The 14975-nt window shown below is 36.7% G+C and overlaps 1 protein-coding gene across 1 annotated transcript in view; it reads right to left on the reverse strand.

Annotated features, from left to right (window-relative positions):
- Positions 1-1934: 1934 nt before the first annotated feature.
- The window catches only part of LOC121732911, a 72176-nt gene continuing 59135 nt past the window's right edge, over positions 1935-14975 (reverse strand). The window contains exon 2 of the mRNA XM_042122937.1: positions 1935-2069. Coding sequence (XP_041978871.1) covers positions 2012-2069 — 58 coding nt within the window. The 3' untranslated portion in view covers positions 1935-2011. The remainder of the gene's footprint in view (positions 2070-14975) is intronic.

Raw genomic sequence — 14975 nt, forward strand, 5'->3', positions numbered from 1 at the left:
AATCCGCATTCATCTCATACATAAATTAAATGCACCGTACTTCCACTTAACTTTTCTAACTACGATATACAACAGTCCGACTCGGATTGCACACATAGCGACAGGCGGCGGAAAAATAAAATCTTAAATAAATTTTACATAAAAATTAACAGAGAACAAAACAAAAACATAGAACTTCCTTTGAACATAAACAATTTATAGAGTTGACAATTAATCGACCAGCAGAAGCTAGCCACAAACTTACAAAATATAAAATATTTATACATAGGTATTGTTTTATAAGTCACATTCTGATACATTCAAATTTAACCTTTATGCCCACTCGCCTGTCGCGTGGAACTAGACGCGTCGCCACGCATAAATATCACAACTAAATAAATAACTATGAACTTTCCGTCACCCGATTTATGCACCATCTTATAATTTAGGGATATGGTAGTCGAACGCCTCCACGCCCATCGATTCATATATTATTATCCTTCGTAACGTGGCCTCCGTGGTCTATGTCTAGCTTAAACTTTATTTGCTCTCCCGTCAGTATCCGATAACTTTAAATTAATGGAACATTTATGTATTTAATACTAAATTCCTCGGAATACATCAATACTGTTTCGATTAATGGAAGTATTTTACAGAAAACATTATTTTTACACAGCTCATAAAATACAGTTTCCATTGTAATCGAAGATCATAGCAAATAAAGTGCAGGCAGCTAACGATAGCGAAAATAGGCCATGAGGTGGGTTTTTATAATATGAATAAGCAATTCCGTTCCAATGGTTTGACACCGCTGCGCTGCCTCGACTCGCTCGTGTGGGTGCGTCGCATTGTCAGGACCAAAATTAAACTTTCTTTATTGAACTTTTTGAAGCCGTAGGTAACGTCTTCTTCAGATAAAACAATATTTACTTGTAGTCAAAAACATACCGAAGCATTGTTTCATTCTTATTTACGATTTCCAAACAGACATACGTCGTTGTAGCACAAGTTAAATGTCAGTCCCTGAATTTATGTGCAATTAAAGAAGCATTAAACTACGATCACGGGCACGATATATTCAGTAACTAGGTTAGGTACGCTATAAATATACGTGAAAACTATAACACGACTTCTTATGGCCATGCCTCGACAAAATGGCTGCTAAAAGCATTGACGTTTGATGATATTAAAACTTATAATAAATTCAATAAAACCTCGTTTACTACTGAACGTCGTATGCCAGAGCCAAAAAAACAAATCTAATTTAATAAACAACGTTCTAAATTCAAAATAAACTTTTTTATGTGACAGATTATGTCGCACTAAAATAAGTTTCTTCTGCAGAATGTTATTAAATATTCTTCTTCATATTTTTATTATGTTTATTGAAGTCGTTGAAAAAATCTTTAAATACTTTCAGAGATTTGTTTTGAGATAAGTATTAGTTTTATTAATCTGGTTACACGGTTGCGCTACCACCAAGACCGCAATAAAAGTATTTTTTAAGCACCCAAAATAAGCGAGCGAAGTAGCGAGCTAGTCGACCAATCACGACTCGGGGAGCTAACAACGTCGGACGGATCGTTCCATTCGTTCATCGTTCATTTGGGCAGAGTGTAGAGCTGCTAGAAACGAACGGCATAGTCATAACATAAACAGAAAACGGACAATTTTAATCGGGCGAAACAAAACAGAAAATAAGTACCCTACTGAATAAACCTCTTAAATACATAAAATTTCAACCGCCTCAACATCTAGTAACCAAAATAACATATTCACAGTCATTTCACGACGAGTCTTTGACTACTTCCGGGTACACAGAAATTCTAATTTTAAACATGTAGGATTAAACGAAACCTACTTTAACGGCTGGATACTAGTAGTACCCGAGTTCTCCACCCGGGGTGTGTAAAAAAATAACTTTGTGTCAACGAAGCGCGTCACTCAGTCAGTACTCAGTTCGTGCGCTGTCCCCCGCGCCGCAACCCCCGCGGCGCTAGTGCGCGGGCGGTGGGCCGCGCGGGGCCCGCGGTCAGTCCCCTGTCGCCGTCACCGTCGTCCAACTCCACGGGCTGTTGTAGCTCTTCTGGCTGAAAAGAGGAGAATAAGACAGTTAGTTACTAGTCTTTAAAACATCTCGGACACAGGAACCTATAAAAAATGGTACTGGACACTGGTTCAAAAGTAAATATGGAGAAAATGCAACATTATAATAAAAATGAAGTATTATTTCAGAAAGCAAAAAGTTTTGCTCAAATTACGCCAAGTTCATTCTAATAACAAAGTTGTTTGAAGCTTCGTTTAAATTAAGTTACTAAACTTTCATCATTCTTTGGTGCAATTAGTAAAATTTCCGCGAACGCTTCGGCCGGTTAAGGAGATACACCGCCGAGTAAACACACGCGAACTTGACCCACTTGGAGTTATAAATTATTGAGTGAATTTCAACACGCAACGTACAGCGAACATTCTTAAAATACGGTAGCCGTGTGGCGCAAGTAGTGAGAGACAGCGGATTGCATTATCTTGATGGATAAGATCCTCTGAAAGGGTTACCTCAAATACCGCCAAGATTTTTTTAAATATACTTTTTTAAAACATACAATTTGAGAAATCGTTTAAATTTTTGAATACATAATATTACATGCTGACACGCAAAAAATGTGTTGATAGATATTTTTTTCAGTAAATATTTTTTAAATATTTCAATTTTAATTTTAACACCTAAAGTGCTAACATATTATATTTGAACATAGATCAATAGTAACATTTTTATGGTCGCAAAACAAGTAAAGCAAAATCAGAAAAATTCTATAATGTAACTTAAAGAAATAAGCAACTCAATGTTTTCTGCACAAATTCAATACGTATTATTTTGTCAGTGTTCCCAATTAAGATACATTGATAATATTTTATTTTTGCAAAAATATGAAATAATAATTGAAGTAAGTAATTATTATTTTACAGAACGTTAGAGTAAGTTTATATTTTGTGCCACGCTGCTCGAGTAGAAATCATTGATGAGAAAAACTATAATGAATGCGTTGTTTGTATGCGTTAAGTCAATTTGCTTTTTCAGTCGCAATGTGAAATGCCGACGTTTATACAAGGTGTGGCTATATCGGTGTACCTCTACCTTTATAATGAAACGATAAACTTTTTTTCGCCGATCGACAGAGTGGCACTTGAAATTTTAAACACCCGTCAGACGTGTTATTAATTTTTTGTTTGAATATAGTGTTTATTGCATTCGTTTATGGTTAAGGATAATTTATAGATGCCTTTTATGTTTTTATTATCGAAAAGTGCAATGTGTAAATACAGTTACGACCAGACATTAAAAAAACATCACAATTTCTTTGTTTAATTCTTCTTCTAAGCTTAAGCTAGCTTATTTCTTCTCTTCTCTCTCCTTTCTTTTTTTCTTAGCTTTAGCTATTTTCTAGACAAAGTAAACCTAGCCGTCTTCCATTCGATTGTATGATAATACATTGTGAAGACATTGTATGTTCCGTCTCGGCCCCGAATTACTGAGTTATTGTTGCTCATAAAACAACATTGTTCAAACTTCCGCCATCGCGCTTTACGACCAATGAACGAAAATATCGCGAAAATTAAATCATTTCATTTGTATAAAATGTATGCTTCAACTTTGTGCTAGTAATAAAATCGTTTTTAAATTCGCGGCTACGTAGTCTTGGCTGTTGCTCTTCCGTGCGCCCGATCAAAATCTAATATATAAAAATAAGTCGGGTTTTTTCCCAGTACTTCTCATGTAAATATCCTATGAAGATAAAAAACGCATCATTTGATAGTTAAACTTGTGGACTACGCTTACACAGGCAATATGTTATAAATTTCGTGGAACTAAACATAAAAAACCAAAGTTTAAAAAAAATGTGTATTTTTTAATAAAGTAATGGCTTTTTGTGAAAAGTCTAGCGAATTAAACTGGTTCTTTTTTGTTTTAAAAAGATAGAGCAGTTTTCATCTGAAATAAATTCCTTCATTTCTGTGCTCTATATCAGATAGTTTAGAAGTTATAACGATTTACAGTTCGACAAGGCTTTATTTGAACGTGGGTGACATTGACGGGAGCGCTGCTGGTAAAGTAGAACTGTCAAACATATGTCAAAAATGACGTTTTTGTATGATAGAAGCGTTTAGTTCCTTTTCTCGCCACGTTCAAATAAAGCCTTGTCGAACTGTACTTATGAAGTATTGGTCAGATCAGTACGAAGCCAGAGAATATTTTTTTTTAAATTGGAGAAAAAAAATTGAAAGCCAATTTGTCAATAAAATATGCCATACATCATGACACCGGCACTGGTGTCGGGACACATTGTATAAGTTGTAAGTACATTTGGCTCAAAATGGATCAAAAGAAAACTTTGTGTTATTTTGATTAACCTCCACGTCAGATGACAATGTCAACAATAAACACGTCCAAATCCTTGTTGCACAGACCACAGTAAAGGTGTTATAATTTTACTTATAATGCTAAGTGCTCACATACGGTTTTGCTCGATAGTTTTACTCCAAATCGAGCAATAACCACCGTGTGGACCTTAAAACTGACAGCTCGAAGACTCGCTTCGAGCCGGCTCGATGGAATTAAATATGTCAAATATTATGTCATTTCCTTCGATTCGGAGTAAAACTATCGAGCAAAACCGTATGTGAGTACTTAGCTTAAGGTTGAGTTTTTGACATTTCTTAAATGTTATATTTGTAATTTATCTACTTAACTAAGATCAAATAAAATCATTTTTATTTGGTCTCAGTTAATCAAGTATATATTTATCTTTATATTTTCTTAAAGAGTGAAAAGGCTTTGAAATATCGTGAACGGCTATAATGATGAACTTTAGAGCTACAGGTCGTGTTGGTATTTCTTGATTCAAATGTCAGCTGGTAGTTTCTCCGCAATATGAGCTCCACACACATACCTACTTAGTTTTAATAGGATATATTACTGCTATGTAATCACGCTAGAGGCAGCACAGCATAGACAGTAAACGAAAAGTTTTGTTCCACGTTTGACAACATTTCTGTCAATTTTCCGTTAAGACGTGTGCAACATTTTGGGGGAGAGCCATGCTTCGGCACGAATGGGCCGGCTCGACCGGAGAAATACCACGTTCTCACAGAAAACCGGCGTGAAACAGCGCTAGCATATATTAAGTCTATGGCGCTAGCGCTGTGTTTCGCCGAGTGAGTGAGTTCACCGGAGGCCCAATCCCCTACCCTATTCCCTTCCCTACCCTCCCCTATTCCCTTCCCATCCCTACCCTCCCCTATTACCCTATTTCCTCTTAAAAAGGCAGGCAACGCACCTGCAGCTCTTCTGATGCTGCGAGTGTCCATGGGCGACGGAAGTTGCTTTCCATCAGGTAACCCGTTTGCTCGTTTGCCCCCTTATTTCATAAAAAAATAAAAAAAAAAACATGTCGAACATTTTGTATGTGCTAGTGCCCTCTGCTCGCCTCCGACCTTTGCGTACGTAATATAAGAGATCAAAAAGGCTTATTCTCTTGAACAGTTGATTAGAAACTAGACCGTTAATCTTTAACGTGGGCCGTGGCACTTCACAAATTCGGAAAAGCCAGCGCCACACCGCCGCAAAGTCTATTCCATATTTCTTTTTGTGTAGAAAATAAGTTTCGTTTTCTAATGGCTCATTTAGAATGCAATACGAAATCACCCTTAGAAGAATAACTACATCATCGAGAATAAGAGAGGTCCTTAATTTAAGAACTATTTGACTATCAACTTAGCTGATGGGATCAGCATTCATGCTAAATAAAGCTATGCGTTAGGCAACAGTCGCTCTATATTATTAGTATAAAATAGGTCTATTATCTATAATAATCTAGATTACTTAGTGTCGGTGTGAGACAAGTAAATCGATAGACTGATCAATGTCGAAACTGAATCGTGTTGCAATAGCGGTACTTATTAAACTGAAGAGATCTTATAAGACTATGAGATTGAGATATCTTTATAGGATATTTATAGGGAGACATAACAAAATAACGTTAAGTATATTAAGAAATTTAAAAACAACCCCCGATTCAAAAAAATTAAAACTAGTTTAAACTAAGCAGATGAACTATACAAAGATCACGTTCGGATAATGCTTTCAAACAAAAAAAAACTATGTAGATCAAAACCGGTCCCCCCTTTTGGATGCTACGATTCCACGGACAGACATACACACAGACAAGACATAAGTACACAACAAACTAATAACACCCCTCTTTATTGTCAGGGGTTAACAAAGTTGCTAGGAGAGCAGCGGAAGTTGCTCGATAGAGTACCCGTTGCTCTTCTATGTGCAGAAGTATGTCAATCGCAGGGGTTTTAGTGGGTGAAAATCCCACATATCCTACCCAGGAATCTTTTTGAAGATTTCCCCTGCGTTAACAAAAAAAAAAAGGGGTTAACAAAGTGAAAATTCCCCAACTTGGTGAGATTAGAGGTCAGGAAACTAGCGCTTTTAATGCCTAAAACTTACCTAGTAAACCTACTACGAAATGGCCTCTACATATTAAGAAGGTGTCACCTTTACAGTTGAAATTAAAGGTTCGGTCGGAACTCGAGATGGGTTCTCAAACTTTTTTGGTGGCGGAAGTCGGAACCCTTTTAATAACTGGATACTTCCTACTCTTCTTCTGATTAATTTCTTTGTGGGTCCCAAGATAGCTCATGTCCCTCGGGCTCCCTGAGATCATATCAAAGGGTTTTCGTGGTTGGATACCACTGTCGATCCTGACGACGCAGGAGATACAGTGGTGGGAGTGTGTGGTGGGCCAAAGCCCGTTAAAAACTGGTTGTCTGTAAAGTCGGCTTACGGACGGTAGTTTGACGTGACAACTCCGAACTGAGCCGATCGCTCGAGCCGATCATGCCTCTTCGTGTCGCGCTCTCGCTTGCGGAACGGGACAATGACGGTAAATTTTCCGTACATGCAGCCCACTGACCTCTATAATACACTGGACAGGCTATGCCGTACAAAATGACAGCTATTTCTTATGCCGATTTGAAGCGCCGCGGTGAGCGTACTGTGAACTAATTTATATAGGAAATGACAACCGCCATTTGCAAAATAGTAGTTCCAAGTACACTCACTTCTGCTTTCACCTAGCAATCAGCGCCAATATGGCGACTTTCAAATAGGAACATTTTATTGATAGCGATCGCCTGTCCAGTGTATTATAGAGGTCAGTGATGCAGCCCGTAGTAACGAGTTATTATACTGCATTTATACATTCGCGTTCGCTATTCGCCTCGTCATTCGACGTTGATTCGACGAAACATTCGTATACGAATGCTGTCGCGAACTTTGTCGCGAACTACCGTTCACACATTCGTCGGGTGATTCATTTTGACATTCGCACACGAACATTCAGGACGTGTTCATATTAAGCAATGTTGAATGAAAAATATGAAATTTATTATAGCAATATTTTGGGTTCCAAATGAGCTCTTCCTTTTTGTAAAATTCTAGGAATTCTAAAATTCGCCTTTCACTCCACTCCATTTTTATTACATAATAATAATAATAATACTAAAATATACTAATAATAATATTTATTAAAAACCAAAATTATTTCCTTATACTACTACTACTATGCAGTTTGGCTAATATATAGCCAAACTGCATAGTAGTTTGTCGGCGGGCTACGTGCTCATAAATATTACTAAGAAACTAATAAATATAATACTTATTATACTTTAACAACAAAATATAATCTTATAACATTGTACTAACATTATTATAATAATAACATGATAACATAATACTATACACTGTACTAAAAATAGGCTTATTTTCAGTGTACTTAAGTCAAATATACTATGTTCAGCTTTGTACACGTCCTGTAGGGTCGGACGCTAGCTGTCAACTGAATGCAGGCGAATGTGTAAACAGTAAGTTCGTATTCGCTATTCGTGCCCTTTGATTCGCGCCCGAAAAACCGCTCTCAACGCGAATGCCACGAATCGCGAGGCGAAGTGCGAGGCGAATAGCGAGCGCACTGTTTACACATTCGTGTTCGTCATTCGCCTCGTGATTCGCCTCGCTATTCGTGCGAATGTATAAATGCGGTATTAGACGTTGTCACGTCAAAAAACCCTAATAAGTGAAATTTTTGACGGACATTTCGCAATATTCATGTACAGCTTCCTACCAGTCCCCTGTTCGCAGGGCAATTGGTACAATTGGTTACGTCGGGGTCGAACCCGTTACCCGCTGTCACTCGACCTATTAACCGATCCAATTGTTTATAAATTAACAGTACAGCCGGGGAATATGTTGCATCTTCCTCATTTGGAAGTTGGAACTGTATTAATTGCCAGATGGTGCCACGTACATTTTCATACGGTGTCTTCGTCGAACTGTAATAACACCCCTCTTTTTTGTCGGGGGTTAAAAACAGTCTGTAATTTTCTTGAACAACTGTTAAAACTTAAAAGTATGTAAATTAAATGTATCAAATTGTCGTGGAGTGTGTTGGTAACATCTGTGAGTTCATCTAAACACAATATTAATTATTTAAGTCTACCAAAGCTATGTTTTATATTTTGTCACTAAGAAAAGGAATATTACTTAAAGGTTTTTTTGCAATTTCACTGTGAGATCAGTCCCTCTTTTTTGTAGCCAATTGATGTAAAATTACTAAATATAACATTTTCTCGACTATGTGTACAGTGTAAATACACAATAATACATCAAGAATAACCTCCAATTCTTTTGAAAGTCGGTTAAAAATAACTGCGTAGTGCGTGCAGGTCTACTTTAACACAAAGGCGCCTTTGTGAGTCAACAGCAGATACTCAGATAAAACATATTATAAGATATACGAGCATTACATACAGTCATAACAATCATACAAAGTCTTATTATTTAGAAAAACTTTGAGTACCCAGTACCCAACTATATAGAGTTCTACATACAGGGCCCCCGTACGGGCTAGTTCCACCTGTGTGCAAAAAAAAAAAGGATTTTGTCGCCCCCTTAGGCAATTTTTTTGGGTACTTGGTTTTGGCGCCCCTAAAGATGGCGATTTGGCGCCCCTAGAGGATGGCGCCCGTGTTCATTGCACACATTGCACATATGGTAGCGGCGGCCCTGTCTACATAAATTGTGAATGGACGAGTCACGAGTATTAATTTTTGCATAGCAGAGAAATATGTTTTTTTTCTTTATTTGTAGGCCTTACATCGTAAAGAGAAATTTGTTTATTGCGCGAAAACCGTGCATTTATCACTATAAAAACTAAACGAAACGGACAAACACACTTTCGTGTTTATAATATTTGTACGGATTCTGTCTATCACTTACAAAGCATTTGCAAAAGTTCAAAACGCTACGACTAATGCTTCGTAGCTTATACAATGCAAGCAAACAAATTGTTGCTCACCAAAAATACAAAATAAATCAATTTTACATAATTCATGTTATACGATGTACAAAAAGGGAACTTATTAGCTAATTAGCAATCAGTCTTTGGTTTATCGAATTTTCAATGGGAAATTGACGTTACCATGGCCACGTCTGGCGTCTCTACGTCGCCGAAAAGCGGTGTTTTTCTTAAATTCTATGGAGATTCAAGAACATACATTGAAAAAATGTTAAATTATCTGAGGATATCATTAAAATCAGCGACTGAGTGAGTGACGCTGGCTAGTTGGCAACGTTAACATCTCAATAGAACTAGTTGGCGACGTCGCTGACCACGTCGTCGCCATGGCGTCCCTGTGATATATGGGCTATGGCCCTAGTTTTAAAGTGGCAGTTTAATTGGTAGCATTGTATAGTAGTAGTTATGCTCTACAATACTGTTTCACAAGTTTGTGACTAGTTTTACAAATATAACTATTAACTATATAGGGCAATAGTTTGGAACTTTTGATAAATACATTTTAATATGGACCTAAAATGTACTTATTTTAATTCTTCATCAAAACTTAAAACATAAAGGGTATAAAGTGGTGTAAAAATATTCGTCAATATTTCCACTGGGTGATGAAATATGCGTAGAATTTAATTTTTCAGTCCCCTGTCTTGGATGCCGGGGATGCTGCCTGAACTAAACGAATTTTTAACCGACTTCCAAAAAGGAGGAGGTTATTACACCGAGGGGTTGGGTTTTATCCTGGGAGAGTAATATCTACTATGTTACATAATCATGGGCGTACCCAGGTTCTGGGCCAGGGGGGGCAAAATACCCAGGTCTGGGCCAGGGGGGGGGGGGCAAATAACCTAGGTTCTGGGCCAGGGGGGGGGGGGGGCAAATCAGATTTTTATAAGCTAGGAGGATATATTATATATATAAATATATACAGTGTGTAACAAAAACTAGTGATAATACTTTAGGGTGTGTACATGTTCCTAGTAGAGAGTTCACTGTGAAAGTAGCAGCTCTGAAAGACGAACATTTTTTTTCACTTTTGTATGGGCAAGGGCCCGAGCGTCACGAGTTTCCCCATACAAAAGTGAAAAAAAATTTTGGTCTTTCAGCGCTGCTACTTTCACAGTGAACTCTCTACAAAGAACACGTACACACCCTAAAGTATTATCACTTGTTTTTGTTACACCCTGTATATGCAAGAATTGCTCGTTTAAAGATATAAGATACATTACAGTGTGCTATGTTTTCAGCCAGCACTCAAAATTTCTTCATACCAAATTAATTAAGTGCCAAAAGTAACTGAAAAACTTTTTTATGTCCGAATTTTCTATTCATTCGAAGATTTTCAGACAAAAAACTAAGAAGTTTTCCTTTCATAGAATATTTGTAGTGAAAACGCCCAGAATATGTATGCTATACAAAGACCCTAATTTTCGGCTTCCATCAAAGTTTTTCCGCGCCAGCTATTTCGGACCCAAGAGAATTGAACCTCTCAGCGTTTATGTATAATATATAATACATAATAGTGTACTGTATACTTTATACATAAACATAATGTACTATCAATGAAATTGATTCATATTATAGGCATAGCGGACCTACGTAATTTGGTCATGTTTTGTTAAAACCTAACAGATCACAAATTACATTGAATTGACATAATCCGATATAGGTCGTAGCCCTCGTAGATTTACCATCTGCCTATAAATGACTGTCTGTCTGTTCCCACTTTACACTTAAATCGCTGAACCGATTTGGCTAAAGTGTATATTCAACTTCTTAATTCTCATTTACTAGGACACTTTGATTGGACATACATTAATAGTTTCAAACCAAAAAAAATTCCAGCGTGACGGATCTCAAACGTAGTAGCGGAGAATCGATACTAATATTATAAATGCGAAAGTGTACTGTCGATCTGTCTGTTACTTCTTAACGTTCAAAACGTTGAACCGATTTTGCTGAAAGGTATTAATATACTTTGAGTCCCACGAAAGGACATAGAATAGTCTTAACCCGAAAAATGTACTTACCGCACGATACACGAATTTCTTACGAAGTATCATCCAACATAGTATATTATAAGCACTCCAACTAAAAGGACTTTCTACAGCTACATTATACATATAACATACAACACTTAGCACTAAAGCGTCGACTCATCCATCTATATGACCAGTAGAGTGCCTCCCTCTCCCACCCTGCCTCTCACTCCCACACAGAAGAAAACTCCTTGAGTAATTATTAGGAAGGGCTTAAATTTTTATATACATAGACTTAGGAAATACTATTCCTTAGTTTATGATAGTATTTAAGGTCAACCAGAATATGATGGCTTTTGATACTAGATGATCAAAAAAGATGATAATAAACAAGACGTGAGTGGGAGAATAAGGTAAGTAACATGAAAAAATTTCCCGTTTTTTGCTTAAATGGAGGCTTTAGGACCAGAAAAATTATTTGAAATATAAAAAATATGGATTATATGTGTAGCTAGATATATTAGCTAGGTTATGTAGTAGATAACTTACAAGTTTCATTAAAATAATTAGGGAAAAAATGACTTATTGTCCGTTTGTTACGAAATGTTACTTGTTCGATTCTTTCACTCACGTCTTCTATAATATTATACACATATTTGCATGTCTCACATACAGAATAAGCCGCTATAAGGAAAAAAAGGATCAAAATGTTTTATTCCAATTACCCCGGTATTGCGAGAGTCAATTTATTTTCTCATTTTTGCCATCAGATTCTGGTAGACCTAGTTCATAAAGTTAATATACGTAGCGGAATAGAGAAACAAAGGCCTGAGCAAGCGAGATGTCACTATCAGTAACACTGCGTGGTAAAAAGAGACGTGTGATACATGACAGCAGCACTCTTTTTTTGACGTCCAGTCGGCACGTGCCGCACGTTGACAATTTAATCTCATAGAATTCATGTTCAATCATGCTTGTGTAAGTGTATACGTACACATATTTTTCACACAGATGAAAACCAATTTTGGTTTCGTTTGACAGCTCGAGATTGTTGCTCTATTCCGCTAGGTATATTAACTTTATGAAGAACAGAAGAACGAGCAAAATTATCACATATGATCGAAAGTCTTTTTTTTTTTTTTTTTTTATGAAATAAGGGGGCAAACGAGCAAACGGGTCACATGATGGAAAGCAACTTCCGTCGCCCATGGACACTCGCAGCATCAGAAGAGCTGCAAGTGCGTTGCCGGCCTTTTAAGAGGGAATAGGGTAATAGGGGAGGGTAGGGAAGGGAATGGAATAGTTGAGGGTAGGGAAGGGAATAGGGTAGGGGTTAGGGGATTGGGCCTCCGGTAAACTCACTCACTCGGCGAAACACAGCGCAAGCGCTGTTTTACGCCGGTTTTCTGTGAGAACGTGGTATTTATCCGGTCGAGCCGGCCCATTCGTGCCGAAGCATGGCTCTCCCACGTATAAAACGTCTTGCAAGAAGCCGCTATAATATAGAATGAATGGCAAGTGCCTCGAAAGTTATGCTTTGGAAGGTCGTAACTCGTAATACATATTTTTAAAAATAATATTAGTTACCTACGTGGCTACGGTCTGCCTGTCCCACTGGAATCGTAATTTTTGTGAGGAAAAGTATTAATACCAGAGTTCCGTTACTAAATCCCTGGATATTTTGATTCATATACCTACCAAAGCTTTCATTCCATATTTTTATTTATTCTTAAATGAATTAATATTATAAACACAATAAAGTTTCGCATTTCTAATAAGTTTTAACCCTTTTTTTATGTAATCAAAAAAATTAAAATTAAATGTAATCTTGGTACGTGACAAAATTCTGTAAGAGACAAACAAAGGATTTGGGCGACTGGCCCTTAGACGACCCTACTCGTAATTATTATAACTAGAGATCGCCCAATGGTCGAAATTCGACCTTAGTTTCAACGACATTAGGACTATTTGTAAAAAAATATTGGCTTTATCATATTTTTTTCAACTCTTGTCTCTGGGACTCAGTTGCTCTCAGACTGGCCGTGTAAGCATTGTCTAATAGTATCTAAGATTCAATAAAGAAAAAAGCTATAATCTATTTTTAATTTGTCACCTTGTTGTCAACAGACTTCAACCATGAATAATTCGCTTGTCACTCAAAAATCTGTCATTTTTCCTAGTGTGTGTGTTGTAGAGTGTGTAATGTTTTATTTGTTAAAAAAATGTATGATAAAAGCATAATTTCAAAATAATATTAGCTCGGTGCACTCCTTCACTATATAAACTATAACTGTGCAAAATTTCATTCACCTACGTTTCCCCAGTTTTCGTCAAAAGGGATACAAAGTTTTCGGCTCACGTATTAATATATAGATAAAAAAAAACTCTTTTTAGGTTGGTTAAATATAAAGATTTAGATATATTATGTAGTTTATTTCCAACAAAAACTTTAGAGTAACGACCCCATTATAATAAAATGTGAATTAAAATGATAAAAAACTTATGTTATTTCTATGTTCCCCGCTGAGTTTCATATACATATTCAAGTATTTTTTAGCATCTTCATTGTAGTTGCTAATAACTAGATGCTAGATATTTTGGCATGTCGTCATTTAACACCTCCATCGTGGGTATCGCAGACACAATAAATTTTCAATTGTTATGCGGCAGTCGGCTGCCGCTTGGGGACGCAAACCATGAGACGAGACACAAAATTTTAAAGTAGATGTTGTCATTTTCGATACCAACACTTCATTTATAAAAGTAGACCTAGTGTTTAATTTTGCCAGGTAGAGGCACTAGAATCACAGTATAAGAGGCCCTAAAACTTAGCGGACGTGTCAGAAAAAGTACATAAAAAAAGAAATAAGCGAAAATGTGAGTTCATGTAGTAAAAACAAAGTATTTTCGTTAAGGCTTTCAAAGGGGATTAGCCTCAAAAGAAAATAAAGCCGCTTTCAGCATGGCGCTCTCGAAACACGAAATTCATTTTTGTTTTGGGGGCAACTTTTGTTCCGCTTTGTCACTTTTTAGGCGGAGATTTTTTTTACAAAATCTTAATTTAAAAATATTCTATATATCTATACTATTAATAATTGCTGAATGCTGTATGCTGAAGAGTTATTGGTTTGTTTGAACGCGCTAATCTCAGAAACTATAATTGCGCTAGTTCAAATAAAATAAAAAAAATTGTGTTGGATAATCCATCGATCGATACTAGCAAAAAAGTTCCAAATATTAGTTAATTGAAAACAAGTCTTATTTATATTATTACTTATAAGATTGTTTAGATTAATTAGATGTTTTTCATGAACATGAAAAACATCTAATTAACCTTAACAATCTTCCCACTCAAACAATAAAATAATAATAAGAAAAATACAAGATAAAGAAATACCCATTAGCCCCAGCTAAACACAATTAGATATATACACCCCCGGGGGGCGGGGCCACCCCACACCCCATGCAACCCCATGCCACCCCAGCCCCACCCCGTGCGTGATTAGGTCGAGTACACACTTCCAATGTGATTTTTGCGGAAATTCTGTGTGTTGTTCTGTGTCCTTTGTTGTAGTATTATTTTTTATTTTTTTATTAT

The sequence above is a fragment of the Aricia agestis genome, chromosome 13, assembly GCF_905147365.1.
Source record: "Aricia agestis chromosome 13, ilAriAges1.1, whole genome shotgun sequence".
Lineage (NCBI taxonomy): Eukaryota > Metazoa > Arthropoda > Insecta > Lepidoptera > Lycaenidae > Aricia > Aricia agestis.